At 51.3% G+C, this 15,737-nt stretch overlaps 1 protein-coding gene across 3 annotated transcripts in view; it reads left to right on the forward strand.

Annotated features, from left to right (window-relative positions):
* The first annotated feature begins 584 nt into the window (after positions 1 to 584).
* The window catches only part of TVP23A (trans-golgi network vesicle protein 23 homolog A), a 43,858-nt gene continuing 28,705 nt past the window's right edge, over positions 585 to 15,737 (forward strand). The window contains exons 1-3 of one of the 3 annotated variants that reach the window (XM_027526953.1): positions 585 to 833; positions 12,094 to 12,815; positions 13,067 to 13,146. In XM_027526953.1, the coding sequence (XP_027382754.1) occupies positions 12,807 to 12,815; positions 13,067 to 13,146 (89 nt within the window). In that variant the 5' untranslated portion in view covers positions 585 to 833; positions 12,094 to 12,806. Of the gene's footprint in view, positions 834 to 12,093; positions 12,816 to 13,066; positions 13,147 to 15,737 lie in introns of those variants that run through there. The other 2 variants (XM_027526951.1, XM_027526952.1) reach the window with 2 other exon arrangements.

Genomic DNA, 15,737 nt, shown 5'->3' on the forward strand with positions numbered 1-15,737 from the left:
TTCAGTCCTAAGAAAATCTGGGGAGATAGGGCACTCCTGGAAGGGGAAAGAGCAGGTGCAAAGACCCTGAGGCAGGAAGGGGATTGGTGCTTCTGGAAATCTTAGACTCTGGCCCAGGGTTCCCAGAGCATGATGGGTGGAGGAGGGTGAGGCAGAAAAGATCAGTAGGCCCCCACCAAGCAGAGTCCACTGCGGCATCTTCTCTAGCGTGGGCAGGACACAAACTGGACTTCCAGCTGCTGGGAGAGAGACCAGCATTGCGATCTTCCCTGCACTGCACCCATGGGAGGGACCCGCCAAGCTCCCAGCACTCCAACAGGAGGCCAGAGCTCAAGATGAGTACCAACCACCGACCGCTCTCCCTGAAACAGCCCTGCCATGAACTTGACATTTCTGCCGTTGGCCCAGCCCTTGAGAGGCCTTCCTCTCTGGCCTGTTTACTGACTCCTCCACAGCCTGGAGAGATGTCAGGTGGCTTGGGAGGCCAGGCCGGACACATCAAAGCTTGCCTGTCCCTTTTGTCCCCTGCTTTGGAATTTCCTCTCTCCGGGGAGTGGCCTGCTGGCCTAGCGAAGGCCTCCCTTCTCATTCCAGGTGAAAGCAGAGACCAGAGCAAAGAGCAAGCTTCTGGCACAAAGAGGCAGCCTCAGTGGACTTGAGAGAAGAAGGCCTCCGCACGGTTAAGCAGTCAGCAGGGCTCATGCGAAAGGACACGCAGTGGCCCAGCTGCAGGAAGGAGCGAAAGCATCCAGCTCTTTAATTCTCATACCTCCCCACCAGGCAGGGGCCCGTGTCATTAGGACACTGCCATTGGCTAAACAGTCGCACAGCAGGTAAGTAACTCTCAGACCTTGCCAGGCCCTAAGCCCTGCAGACTTTCTGCTCTTTATCTTGTGGGTTAAGGGTGGCTGGTACAGAGGGTTAAGCAGCGAGTAGAGGGTGTTTGATCAGACCCGGAGCTGGAAGAGGCCCTGAGCTGCCCCCATTCCCCATCAGGCGGGAGCAGGGGCAGGAAACAGCAGCCCCATGCCTGTCTTTCCCAGGCCAGCAGCCTCATCTCACACTCAGCCGGGCACTCCTGCTGGATCTGCCTACCTGGTGCCTGGCAGTGCCCCTGCACCCCCCTCCCAAATTGGGGCACCAGATCTAACAAGTAAGAATAAGGGAGCCTGGTGGAATTGAACTGGAGGTAAGAAACTTTTTAGGATAAGTGTGTCCCATGCAATATTTGGGACATGACAGCGACCGTGTTAGTCGCTCAGTCATGTCCAACTCTGCGACCCCATGGACTGTAGCCCGCCAGGCTCCTCTGTCCATGGGATTCTCCGGGCAAGAATACTGGAGTGAGTAGCTGTTCTCTTCTCCAGGGGCTTTTCCTGACCCAGGGATCGAACATGGGTCTCCCACATTTCGGGCAGATACTTGACTGTCTGAGCCACAAGGGAAGCCCATTCGGGACATAGCTATACTAAAAAATTACCGGTTGTTTATTTCAACTTCAGGTTTACCTGCTGTCCTCTACTGCATCTGGGGACCCCATGGCTCCAGGCCCCCGAGGCTGCCCACCTGTTCCCATGCCCTCACCTTCCTGCTACGCCACAGAAGCTGCGCCCACTTCACAGACCTCCTCCCACCTGACCCGGGCCCTGTCCCTCTCCAGCCACGGCAGGTGCCCAGGAAGGCAGGGCAGAGAGCCGAGGCGGGGAGTAGGCTCCTCCCGTGGGCTGCCTGTGGGGCGCCCACACACCTTCCTGACGGCAGTTGGAACACAGAGAGGAGTCCTTGGTTTCTATTCAGATGGACCTCAGCTGTCTGGGCCTCTATTTCCCCATCTGTGAGATGGGTTGGGAGAGAATCGCTGTCCTACACACCCCCGGGGCCTTCACTCACCTGCTCCTCCACTTCCTCTGGGTGTGAGTCTAGACACAGTGTCCTTCCCTCCCAGCGCTGAGATTCTAGTTCTGAGGGAATACGAATGACCAAACAGCAAGCAAGAGGGATGAGTTAGGGGGCACATGAAAAGTCCCTCAAGAACTCAAAACAGAGACAGCAAAGGTGTAGAGACGGTAGCTGGGTCATTAGGCTGGGCGTCTGGAAGGGAGGCTTAGAGCCTCCTTGTTATCAGCACCGCAATAAATCAGTGTGTGCACGAGGAAGCACCGATGCAGAAAAAAAAAAAAAAAAAAAAAAACAGCCTGTGCAAAGGCCCTAAGGAAGGAAAGACCCATGTGGGTATGTTGTAATGACTGGTGGAATCTGGCCAGCATGCAGATGCAGAGTGAGCCTCTGAGCTGAAAGAGGGGAGCTTGTCCTGCCCTGCAAAGCCCTACGAGCCAGGGTGGGAGTTTGGGGTCCACCTAGTGGGAGGGGGAAGGTGGGAACCACTTACCTGAGGATGGAGACCCAGGTTTCCTGCTCCCACCTCTGTACAGGACAGGGTACAGCTCTGGCAGCAGAAACGGAAGGGGTGGAGGGCCCTGGGAAATCTGTGCAAAGTGGAAAGATAAGAGGGCCTGGGAAAGATCTTGTTTTCTGGGGACTCTGATGAGACTCCCGTAACAGTCTGTAGATAAGGCCTAGTCCTTGCTGTTTACCTGGCACCCAGGCTCTGTCGCAGGCTTCCCTGGTGGCTCAGATAGTAAAGAATCTGCCTGCCAGTGCAGGAGACTGGGGTTCAATCCCTGGGTGGGGAAGATCCCCTGGAAAAGAGTATGGCAACCCACTTCAGCATTCTTGCCTAGAGAATTCCATGAACAAAGGAGTCTGGTGGGCTATAGTCCACAGGTTGCAAAGCTGTCGAACATGACCGAACCACATGCTCCGTATGTTCTGACTGAACACACAGCTCTGTGCCAGCCCCTACCTTGCAGTGGTATTTCTTTGGCAAATCAGCTGCCACTGGGGGAGAGCTTGTGGGGTGCAATGCCCTACATAGCAGTCTGAGAATGTGGGGTCCCCCACCCCCAGGGAAGCCACAGGACACAGATCATGAGAAGATGCAAAAGACCAAGGGTCTGGGTCCTCCACAAACACATTGTACGAGAGGAGAGAGGAGAGGAACCTTCTGGTTTAGAGATCTATCTCTGTAGAGGACTTCCCTGGTGGCTCCGTGGTAGAGAATCCACCTGCCAAGCTGGAGAGGCAGGTTCGATTCCTGGGTCAGGAAGATCCCCTGGAGGAGGAAAGGGCAACCCACTCCAGGATGCTGCTGCTAAGTCACTTCAGTCATGTCCGACTCTGTGTGACCCCATAGACAGCAGCCCACCAGGCTCCCCTGTCCCTGGGACTCTCCAGGCAAGAACACTGGAGTGGGTTGCCATTTCCTTCTCCAATGCATGAAAGTGAAAAGTGAAAGTGAAGTCGGTCAGTCGTGTCCGACTCTTAGTGACCCCATGGACTGCAGCCTACCAGGCTCCTTGGTCCATGGGATTTTCCAGGCAAGAGTACCGGAGTGGGGTGCCATTGCCTTCTCCGCCACTCCAGTATTCTGGTGTGGAAAACCCCATGGACGGAGGAGCCTGACGGGCTATAGTCCATGGGGTCACAAAGAGTCGGACATGATTTAGTGACTAATTAACAACAGTCTGCATTACTCACCTGCATGGCATGGCCCTGCTTGGGGTGGGACTGGAACAAACTATGGGAAATAAAAATATTTATGAGACAATCTGGGAATGAACCCTGACAGGATTTTGGATACGATCTCTAACACAAAGGATGCAATAGAAAGGATGCTAGGCATGATGATATTGAAGCTTTTAAAAATGGACATAAAATTTGAATACTGTACAATTCATCCTTTTAAAGTGTAACATGCAGTGAGTTTTAGGATATTCCCAAAACTGTGAAATCATCACCACTATCTAATTCAGGAACATTTTCATCACCCACAAAAGAAAGTTTGTAGTAACCAGCAGCCATCCCCTTGTTCAGTTACTCAGTCGTGTCCGACTCATTGTGGCCCCCATGGACTGCAGCACACCAGGCTTCCTTGTCCTTCACCATCTCCTGGAGTTTGCTCAGATTCATGTCCATTGAGTCAGTGATGCCATCTAACCATCGCATCCTCTGTCATCCCCTTCTCCTCCTGCCTTCAATCTTTCCCAGCATCAGGGTCTTTTCCAATGACTCAGCTCTTCTCATCAGATGGCCAAAGTATTGGAGCTTCAGCTTCAGCATCAGTCCTTCCAATGAATATTCAGGGTTGATTTCCTTTAGGATTGACTGGTTTGATCTCCTTGCAGTCCAAGGGACTCTCAAGAGTCTTCTCCAGCATCACATTCTTAAAGCATCAATTTTTCAGCACTCAGCCTTCTTTACAGTCCAACTTTCACATCCATATGTGACTACTGGAAAAACCATAGCTTTGGACTTTAGTCTGCAAAGTGATAATGTCTCTGCTTTTTAATATGCTGTCTAGGTTGATCATAGCTTTCTTTCCAAGGAGCAAGTGCCTTTTAATTTCATGTCTATAGTTACTGTCAGCAGTGATTCTGGAGCCCCAGGAAATAAAATCTGTCACTGTTTCCACTTTTCCCCTTCTATCTGTTATGAAGTGATGGGACTGGATGCCATGATTCCAGTTTTTTGAATGTTGAATTTTAAGCCAGCTTTTTCACTCTCCTCTTTCACCCTCATCAAGAGGCTCTTTAGTTCTTCTTCACTTTCTGCTGTTAGAATGGTATCATCTGCATATCTGAGGCTGTTGATATTTCTCCCAGCAATCTCCCTTAACTCAATGAAGCTATGAGCCATGCCGTGCAGGGCCACCCAAGACAAATGGGTTATAGTAGAGAGTTCTGATAAAACGCGGTCCACTGGAGGAGGCAATGGCAAACTACTCCAGTATTTTCGCCCTGAGAACTCCATGAACAGTATGAAAAGTCATCCCCTAGCCCTTGGCAAACACTAACCTGCTTTCTGTCTCTATGGATTTGCCAATTCTGGAAATTTCATATAAACAGAATCAGGTAACATGTGCATCCAGCCTCTTTCACTGAGCCTCATGTTTGCAAATTTCACTGAGGCTGTAGCAGGTATGGGCGCTTCACTCTGTTTTTTTTTGCTGGGTCTTCATTGCAGTGCATGTAGGTTTCTCTAGTTGCGGTGCCGGGATTTAGTTGCCCCACAGCATGTGGGATCTTAGTTCCCTGACCAGGGATCGAACCACATCCCCTGCATTGGAAGGCGGATTCTTAACCACTGGACCACCAGGGAAGTCTTCACTTCATTCCTTTCTATTGCAAAAGATTATTCATCATATGGATAGTGTGAGTTTTGTTTATCCTCATCAACTGACAGACATTTGGGCTGTTTCTATGTTTGGGCTACTAAGAATGATGCCTGTCTGAACATTCCTGTACAAGGTATTTTATAAACATGTTTTCAGTTCTCTTGAGGCTGTACTTAGGAGTGGGATTGCTGTGATTTTGTTTTTCCAAGAGTCCATTTTCAGAGCTATGCATCAAAGTATTAAAGTGAAACGATAAGATGCTGGGGTTTGCTTCAAAATCATACAGAAGAAGGGGACTTTCTCTGGTGGTCTGGTGATAAAGAATCTGCCTTCCAATGTAGCGGACATGGGTTCAATTCCTGGTCAGGGAACTAAGATCCCACAAGCTGCGGGGCAACTAAGCCTGCCTTCATGATGAAACAAACATCCGGCACAACCAGGAAAAGAAAAAATCATACAGAAGAAGGAAATAGGTCAATACAAAAGGAAGAGCTGGTTTGAGAATTTTGAACCAGGACAAGTACACAAGTGTTTATTACGCTGTTTACATTTGTTTAAACCTGGGCATAAAAATTCTTTTCAATGCTGAGGCTCAGTTCAGAGTGACTTCCCTGTCCTCCTTTTGAATTCCCAGATGATCACGCTGTAGAACAGAAATGTAATGCAAGCCACATGCGTCATAGGAAGTATGCTCCTAGCCACATCTAGAAAAGTAAAATCAGGGCAAGTTGATTTTAATTGCACTTTAACCCAATACACAATCATTTCAGTATGGGAGAAGTTTCAAAATTATGAGAAAATACGTTACATCCTTTTTGCCTACTAATCCTTTAAACCCCGGTGTGTATCTGATGCTGACAGAACATCTCCATCCGGTCTTACCCCATTTCAGCGGCTCCATAGTGCCTTCCCAGGCTGGACAGGGACATTTGTTTGGGGCATTGAGTGGACTTTTCAGACAACTTTTGTGCCTTTTTTTTTTTTTTTTAATTTGGTTGTTTTTATCCATCTACAGTTTTCCCTGGTGGCTCAGTGGTAAAGAATCCGCCTGGCAATGCAGGAGACAAGGGTTTGATCCCTGGGTCGGCAAGATCCCCTGGAGGAGGGCATGGCAACCCACTCCAGTGTTCTTGCCTGGGAAATCCCATGGAGAGAGAAGCCTGGTGGGCTACAGTCCATGGGGTCGCAGAGAGTCAGACACAACTTAGAGACTAAACACCACACCATCCATCTACAACTGGAATGTTGGCCCGAAGAGGGCAAGAACCTTGTGTGTCTTGCCAAGTGCTATGGCCCTGTGTCTAGACCAGTGTATCCAGCACGGAGCAGGTGAGGGCTGAGCAAGTGAAGGACCCAGGAGTGTGCAAGGCAATTCACAGATGGGGAGTCAGAGGCCCGGGCACAGCTGGGGCCCATATGGGTAGAAATCCAGGGCTCACCACAGGCACTGCCACCCCCCAGCAAGGTGGACGGAGATCCTGAGAGATGCCCCCAAGAAGGGCTCATCTCCTCCCTCGGCCCTCTGCCCTGCCTTCCCGGGTGCCGGCTGTGGCTGGAGAAGGACAGGGCCCAGGTCAGGTGCGAGGAGGCCTGTGAAGTGGAAGCAGCTTCTGGGGGGAAGCAGAAAGGTCAGAGGCCCAGGGGCAGGTGGGCAGCCCCCTGGGTGGGAGCCCCGGCTTCACGGGCCTGGATGCACTCTGACCTGGAGCTACAGGGTGCCAGAGGCAATGGAAGACACCAGGTAAATTCAAAGTTGAGAAAACTGATAATTTTTTTAGTTGTAAGTACATCCCCAAAATTGCATGGGACATACTTATACTAAAAAGTTAGTTACCTCAAGGTCAATTTCACCAGGACTTTTATTTATTTTTATTGAAATATAGCTGATTCAAAATATTATGTTAGTTTCAGGTATACAGCAAAGTGATTCAGTTACACGTTTTTTTCCATTATGGCTTATGACAGGATATTGAATATAATTTTCTGCATATACAATAGGACCTTGTTCTTCATCTATATTATATATAGTAGTGTGTCTCTGCTACCCCCCAACTCCTAATTTTTCCCTCCTCTAGTTCCCCTTTGGTAACCTATGTCTGTGAGTCTGTTCCTGTCTTGTCCCAAGTTCATCGGTATTGTTTTTTATTTTTTAGATTCCACTCATAAGTGATAACATATGATATTTGTCTTGCTTACTTCTCTTAGTATGGTAATCTCTAGGTTCATCCACACTGGTATAGAATGCATTATTTCATTTGTTTATGATTGAGTGAGTAGTATATATATCACATCTTCTTTATCTGTTCATCTGTCGATGGACACGTAGGTTGCTTCCATGTCTTGGCTATTGTAAATAGTGCTGCTATAGACATTGCTGGAGAAGGCAATGGCAACCCACTCCAGTACTCTTGCCTGGAAAATCCTGTGGATGGAGGAGCCTGGTAGGCTGCAGTCCATGGGGTCGCTAAGAGTTGGACACGACTGAGCGACTTGACTTTCACTTTTCACTTTCCTGCATTGGAGAAGGAAATGGCAACCCACTCCAGCGTTCTTGCCTGGAGAATCCCAGGGATGGGGAAGCCTGGTGGGCTGCCATGTATGGGGTCACACAGAGTCAGACACGACTGAAGTGACTTAGCAGCAGTAGCAGCCAGTACTCTTGCCTGGAAAATCCAATGGACGGAGGAGCCTGGTAGGTTCCAGCCCATGGGGTCCCTAAGAGTCGGGTACGACTCAGCGACTTCACTTTCACTTTGCACTTCTATGTATTGGAGAAGGAAATGGCAACCCACTCCAGTATTCTTGCCTGGAGAATCCCAGGGACAGAGGAGCCTAGTGGGCTGCCATCTATGGGGTCGCACAGAGTTGGACATGACTGAAGCGACTTAGCAGTAGCGGCAGCATCGACATTGAGGTGCCTGTATCTTTTTAAATGGGAATTTCCTCCAGATATGTATGCCCAGGAGTGAGATCGCTGGATCATAAGGAAACTCTATATTCAGTTTGTTAAGGAACTTCCATAATGTTCTCCACAGTGGCCGAACCAATTTATATTCCCATCAACAGTGTAGGAGGGTTCCCTTTTCTGCACACCCTCTCCAGTACTTATTATTTGTAGATGTTTTGGTGGTGGCCATTCTGACTGGTGTGAGGTGACGCCTCGTTGCAGTTTCGATTTGCATTTCTCTAATAATTAGTGATACTGAACATCTTTCCATTGACTTGTTGGCCATCTGTATGTCTTCTTTGGAGAAATCTCTATTTAGGTCTTCTGCTCATTTTTTGTTTGGGCTGTCTATTTTTATTTTGAGCCGTATGAGCTGCTTCTTTATCTTGGAAATTCAACCCCTGTCGGTTGCATCATTTGCAAATATTTTCTCCCATTCTGGAGCTTGTTTCTTCCGTTTGTTTTCAGTTTCTTTTGCAGGGCAAAAGCTTATGAGTTTGATTAGAAATTTATTTTTGCTTTTATTTATATTGCTTTGGGAGACTGACCTAAGAAAACATTGATATGATTTATGTCAGAAAGAATTTCGCTGTGTTCTCTTGCAGGCCCCTGACTCTTACTTGCTAGGTCTGGTAACCCGACGTGGGGGAAAGCAGGGCCACTGCCAGGTGCCAGGGGGGCGGATCTTAGGGACCAGTGGGGATGCCAGGCCGAGAAGGTGAGAAGGGGCTGCTGCTCCCCATGCCTGAGAGGGGATGAGGGCAGCTCAGCGCCTTTGCCAGCCCCAGGCCTGATCACACACACCCTCCCCACACTCACTACTCAACCCTCTGTGTCACCCACCTTTCTCCTGCAGAATAAAGAGCAGAAAGTCTGTGTGGCTCGGAGCCCAGCATAGTCCAGTCAGGCCGACCTCCCACCTCTCCCAGCCAGGCTCTGGACACCCACGTTTGGCCATATCAATCCAATCCAAGCCTTTGCTTTCCGGTCCAGGCCTGTGGGGTCCTGTCTTAGGCAGAAGGCCATGCAAGGTACCCTGTTCTGGCTGCAGTTTGTCCCAGGAACACACAAATTGGGGAATGGAAGCCCTGTGGGCTGGGCGGCACACACAGGCCCTGAGCCTCAGGCCAGAGTCTTTCCTTCTGCTGAGGGATCTCCACCGTAACCGGGGGACCAACAGCCGCACATATAGCCATCCAGCCCACAGGGGTTCCTTGGGCCCCAAGTTCCTCTCCTGATGACCACAGGCAGTATTACCAGGGCCACCATTTCCTGAATCCCTACTCTGAGCAAAGCACCTAACATGTGTTTTCTCTAGTCCTTGCATCATCCCAGCCAGGTGAGGGGAGGTGTGGTCTCTTTTTACAGATGTGGAGACTGAGGCCAGAGAATTGAAGCCTCCTGCCCCAGGCCACCCAGCCAGGCAGTGGTGGAACCACGTTCCCAGCTGGGTTGCCTGACTCTACAGGTCCACCTCCAAGAACCATCCAGAAGCCAGTGCCTGCCTGAGCCTGGAGCCCTTTCCCTTCAGTTGTTCTGGCTTCAGTGCTGGAAGCCACACTGCAGGAACCAGAGCTGGGGGCTGTTTCTCAAAGCTCTGTTCCCTAAGCCTCTCCTGGGCCAAGACAAGCAGAGGTGACTCAAGGCAGGATTCAGTGATCATATTCAGTGATACTGGTGTGAGGGGAGATGGTCAGTGTTTCCCAGAAGTCTCTGAACCCAAGGATTCCCCACTGTCCTTATTAAAAGCAGATTTCTGGGAATGGCCCTGGAGCTTCAGGGGCCCTGGAATCTGCATTTAACCTGCAGCCCCAGGTTACTCCATCTGCAATGCAGGAGACATGGTTTCGATTCCTGGGACTGGAAGATCTCCTGGAGAGGGAAATGGCAACTCACTCCAGTATTCTTGCCTGGGAAATCCCATGAACAGAGGAGCCTGGGGGGCTACAGTCCATGGGGTCACAAAAGAGTTGGACATGACTTAGTGACTAAACAACAATTATATATCCATATATTATGTGACCACTTCTACAGTTATCAGCCTTTCAAATAATTTTGGGCTTCCCCTGTGGCTCAGTGGGTAAAGAATCTGCCTGCAATGCAGGAGACACAGGAGACATGGGTTTGATCCCTGGGGTGGGAAGATTCCCCGGAGGAAATGGCAAACCACTGAAGTTTTTTGCCTGGAGAATCCCATGGACAGAGGAGCCTGGCTGGCTACAGTCCATGGGGTCGCAAAGAGTCAGACACGACTGAGCATGCAGAGCCCGGTTAAACCACTGCAGCTGGTTTCAAAGCCAATGATGAATTTTCTGCAGAATCCTCGGGCTCTCTGCTCACTCTGAAACTCCACAGGCTGACCCTGCAGAGGATCATCCAGGTGTGGGAGGAAGAGAGGGAGGGCGCTTTCCCCAGAGTCCCCAGTTCTGGCCCCCACCTCTGCACTCTCAGCCGGTGGCCCCCTGAGGGCAGCTCAGGAGCCCGTGGCTTCCACATGGTGGGGGCTGAGACTCTTCTCCAGGTACCCCTAACCTGAGGACTGAGAATGACAGTTTGACCCCAAATGGGGCTTCCAAGGGGGCTTTCCTACCTCCTCACCTCCTTGAGGACTCTCTGAGCCCCAGCTTAACAGACACCAACAGCTGGTGATTCTCAGAATCAGAGGAAAAGCCCCTAAATGTTCTGTAACGGCTTCTCACCCTCACCTGTCTTCTGCTGTGGTCCCTTGTCTCCCCTCCCCCTGTTATCCCTCCCAGGCAGTTGTAGCCAAGCTGGGGAGGGCAGCTTAGGGTACCCTAGCCTCTCAGTATGACAGTCTTCTTTGCCTGGAGCAGGCTTTGGGCTGGAAGAACCAACAGGCTTTTCTAGAAAGCCAGGCTTTGGTGGTGGTTTGGTTGCTAAGTCGTGTCCAATTCTTGGGACCCCATGGACTATAGCCCGCCAGGCTCCTCTGTCCATGGGATTTCCCAGGCAAGAATACTGGAATGGGTTGTCATATCCTTCTCTGGGATCTTCCTGACCCAGGGATCAAACCAGCATCTCTGGCACTGCAGGGATTCTTTACTACTGAGCCACCAAGGAAGCTCTCTGGTGGTTGAGATCCTTACAGTTCAAAGGGTGGTCCAGGGGCCTGCAACATTAGCATCACTGGAGTGCTGTTATCGAGCCTCTCAGGCCCGGCCCAGACCCCCTGACTCCCAAGACGGCATTCCAGGAGAAAGTACCCTCCCTCCGCACACACCTGGCAGACCCTTCATGGGATCAGTTTAGGTAATGGTGGGGGGGGTGCCTGCCCAAGGCTCAGAGCTTAGGTGCCTTCTTGCACCTCTGCTCCCTACCCCTCCCTCCTGGCAGCCACCCACCCCTGCGGGGATCAGCAGGGAGTGAATTGTGTTGGGACTTTGGAAACCACCAGCGCTTTTCTGAGTCACCAGGGATGGAAGACAGGTCCCTACTGCCCATGGCGGGAGGGCAAAGGGCAGGACTAGGGCCTTGGCATCGAGACTCTTTGACCTCTGCTCCTATGTGGGTGGCCAGGAGGAGGCGAGGGCAGAAAGTAGAGGGGAGTGACTCTGTCCCGGGCCAGGAAAAGCTATCTGGTGACAAAGACTTCCTTTGTGGGAGATAACTGGGAAGGCTTTTATATCCATTTGTTGTTGTTGTTACTGTTCAGTTGCTAAATCATGTCTGACTCTATGGGACCCCATGGACTGTAGTCAGCCAGGCTCCTCTGTCCATGGGATTTTCTGGGCAAGAATACTCAAGTGGGTTGTCATTTCCTTCTCCAGGTAATCTTCCTGGACCAGGGATTGAACCTGAATCGCCTGCATTGGCAGGCAGATTCTTTACTATTGAGCCACCAGGGAAGCAGAAACACTACTATTACTGCTAATAATAGTTACTTTGTCCACAGTGTGTGTCTGGCACCAGAATGAAGGCAACGTCACGGTGGGCGGCAGTGGGACCCACGCCACAGCTGCAGCAGATTCACCTGTTAAAAGGCAGAATCCGGAACTCCACTCCAGGCCTTAGGAATCTCCGCGGTTGGCCTGGGAAATTGTTTTTAATTAAGGCCCTACGGAATTCTTTGAGGTCGAATGGGGAAACACCGGCCTTCTCCAGCCTTGAGAGAGGCTGCCCAACACTGACATTCATTCTTGCACTCGCTCCCTCCCTCGGTCGACATCTATGGAACATCCACCTGGTTCACTGACCCACTCGCTCTACTGCTCGCAGGATCACCGATCTGGGTTCCCGAGTCCGCCTCTGAACCCGAATCGTCCCCTCCTTGCCGCCGCTCCGTCTTCACCCTCCATCCTTGCATTGGGCATCAGCTGTCTCTCCTAGGCGGTATTCCCAGAGAGCCCGGGCAGAGGGACCCTCCCAAGCCCCGCCCCGGCCCGGGCAGTCGAGCCCACCTCCCCCGCCGGCGACTGCGCTCTGGGGCCCGCGCGCCCCGCCCCCACCGGAGACCAGCGAGGAGGCTGCACCGGGGGCTCGGGCTCTGACCCCCACCCCACCGCGTCCCCGCGCCCACCGCCGCTGCGCGCCAGGCGTCCCAGCCCTTCCGCAGCGAGAGGTGCAGCCGGAGGCTGGGTTGTGGGCTCCAGGTGGGCTCTGGGAAGGATGAAGCAGGTAGGGCCGCGGGGATGCCGAGGATGGGAGGGTGGTGGCCAGGATGCTGGGAGCCTTCCGGAGGGCTAGGAGAAGCTGGGAGGAAGACGAGGAGGGAGGGGAGGGATGCGGGAGCCGGGGCTTGGGCCTGCGCTGGACCCCAAGTGGGCAGGAGGGTGGAGAAGCGGAGGGCCCCGCCCGCAGAGAGGGTCGTGGCCAGAGGGCCTGTGCACCGCTGGGAAGGGCCTGTCACTCGTCATTGATGTCCCCAGGCCCTGGTGGATGATACCGAGGATGTGTCCTTGGACTTTGGCAACGAGGAGGAGCTGGCGTTTCGGAAAGCCAAGATCAGGTGCGTTGTGACCCGGTAGCTGGGCAGGCTCACTCAGTGCTGCAGATTTATTCATTCAGGTTCATTCATTCAGGATGTACTGAGTACCCGGTGTGTGCCAGACGTCGGGCTCCCAGCACACCCAGGACAGACCGGACAAGGTCCTGCCCTCCTAGTCTGTGGTCTTGGGGGGAGGGGACTAACAGGTGAACAAAGATGTTAACAAGATAATTAGTGTGAGAAGAGTTGGGAAGAAAACAGGCTGATGAAAGGGAAAGCCACTGGGGAGGCTAGCAGCCTTGTGCTTTTAATTGTGATGATGGAGAAGACTCTGGAGAGCCCCTTGAACTGCAAGGAAATCACACCAGTCAATCCTAAAGGAAATCAGTCCTGAATATTCATTCATTGGAAGAACTGATGCTGAAGCTCAAATACTTTGGCCGCTTGATGCAAAGAGCCCACTCATTGGAAAGGACCCTGATGCTGGGAAAGGTTGAAGGCAAAAGGAGAAGGGGGCAGCAGAGGATGAGATGGTTGGATGGCATCACTGACTCAATAGACATGAGTTGAGCAAACTCTGGGAGATAGTGAAGGACAAAGAAGCCTGGTGTGCTGCAGTCCATGGGGTTGCAAAGAGTCGGACACAACTGAACAACTGAACTGAACTGAGTGATGAGAGGCAGCCAGTCACGGGAGGCTCTGACCAAAACCTTCCTTGAAGAATGAAAAGCAGGTTTAAGGGCCCAGGGCTGTGTTTGGAAGGTCAAAGGAAAGCCACTGTGTCTGGAGGGTAGTGGGGGAGAAGACAGGGGTTGGCAGGAGGCTGGAGAGGTGGACAAGGGCTTGAAGTTTTATTCTTGGCCCTCTTTCAACTCTAGCCAGTGAGATATTGTTGTTTTAGTCGCTCAGTCGTATCCGACTCTTTTGCGATCCCATGGACCTTGGCCCACCAGGTTCCTCTGTCCACAGGATTTCCTAGGCAAGAATATGGCAGTGGGTTGCCTTTTCCTCCTCCAGGGGATCTTTCCGACCCAGAAATCGAACCCAGGTCTCCTGCATTGGCAGGCAGATTCTTTACCATCTGAGCCACCTGGGAAGCCCCCAGCCAGAGGTAGTGTTGGCTTAAAACAACAGAGATTTATTCTCTCACAGTTCTGAAGTCCTAAATCAGTTTCACTGGGCTGAAACTAAAGTGTCCACGGGACACACTCCCTCTGGAGGTTCTAGGGGAAGATCCGTTTCTTGCCTTTTCTAGCTTCCGGTGGTTTGCCGGCTGGTGACTCCTGCTGCTGCCTCTCAAGACGAGCACTGTAGCATCTTGAGCCTCACTTTTATTTCACATGGCTTTTTCCTCTGTAGCAGTCTCCCTCTGCCTTCCTCTTACTGGGTTACTTGTGGTTGCGTTTTCGGACCCACTTGGATAATCCAGGGTAATCTTCCCCCTGAAGATCTCTAATTTGATCACACCCACAGAGGCCCCTTTGCCATAACAACTTAGTCACAGTCTCTGGCGGTCAGGGCCCTGGATTGAGGGATTGTTCAACCTACCATAGTGCCCTGTGATGGTCTTTACGGAAAGGTACTGTGAGAGAACTGGAATCCTGGGATATCTTCTAGATCATCTAAACTCATGTGTTCAGTGTTGTATTTTTTTTAAATTTAGTTGGAGGATAATTGCTTTACAGTGTGATGCTACTTTTTGTTGTACAACTACGTGACTCAGCTGCAAGAAGAGATACATCCGCTCCCGTTCGGACCACCCTCCTTTTGCCCCAGCCCACCCCTCTAGGTCATCACAGAGCACCGAGCTGAGCTCCCTGTGTTCTACAGCAGTTTCTTTCTAGCTGTCTGTTTGACACATGGTAGTGTAAGTCAGTGTACTCTCTCAATTTGTCCCACCCTCTCTTTCCCCCGCTGTGTGCATAAGTCCGTTCTCTATGGCTTATGTCTCTATTTCTGCCCTGCAAATAGGTTCAATCAGTACCATTTTCTAGAGTCCATATATATGTGTTCATATATGATATTTGTTTTTCTCTTTCTGCCTTAACTTCACTCTGCATAACAGACTCTAGGTTCATTCACCTCACTACAGCCGACTCAGTCTTCATTGAGCTCCTCCTGTATGCCCACGTCTGGGCTGGTGGCTGGGGACACGTGGTGTACAGGACACACCGCCTACCTCCATGGCATGGTCTGGTCTGGAGCAGGGATGGTCAGCCTTGACACTGCTGACATTTGGGGCCAGGTTCCTCTTGGTGGTGAGGATGTCCTGTGCATTTCGGATATTTAGCAGCATCTCTGGCTTCTGTTCACCACATGCCAGGAGCATCCCACCAGTGAGGTCTGCAGACAGTGCCAAGTGTTCCCTGGGAGGCAAACTTTCCCCGGTTGGAAACCATTGGTGTCGGGGTGTAGGGTATAGGCATGTCCATGGCTGTTATGATTCAATGTTTTAAATGCTGTGATTTCAGAGGGGGAAGGAGAGGGTGGGATGAACTGAGAGAGTAGCATTGACACATGTACTTTATCAAATGTAAAATTAGATAGCCCATGGAAATCTGCTGTGTGATACAAGGAACTCAAACTGGGGCTCTGTGACAACCTCAAGGGGT

This window comes from Bos indicus x Bos taurus, chromosome 25 (assembly GCF_003369695.1).
Source record: "Bos indicus x Bos taurus breed Angus x Brahman F1 hybrid chromosome 25, Bos_hybrid_MaternalHap_v2.0, whole genome shotgun sequence".
In the NCBI taxonomy this organism is placed as follows: Eukaryota; Metazoa; Chordata; class Mammalia; order Artiodactyla; family Bovidae; genus Bos; species Bos indicus x Bos taurus.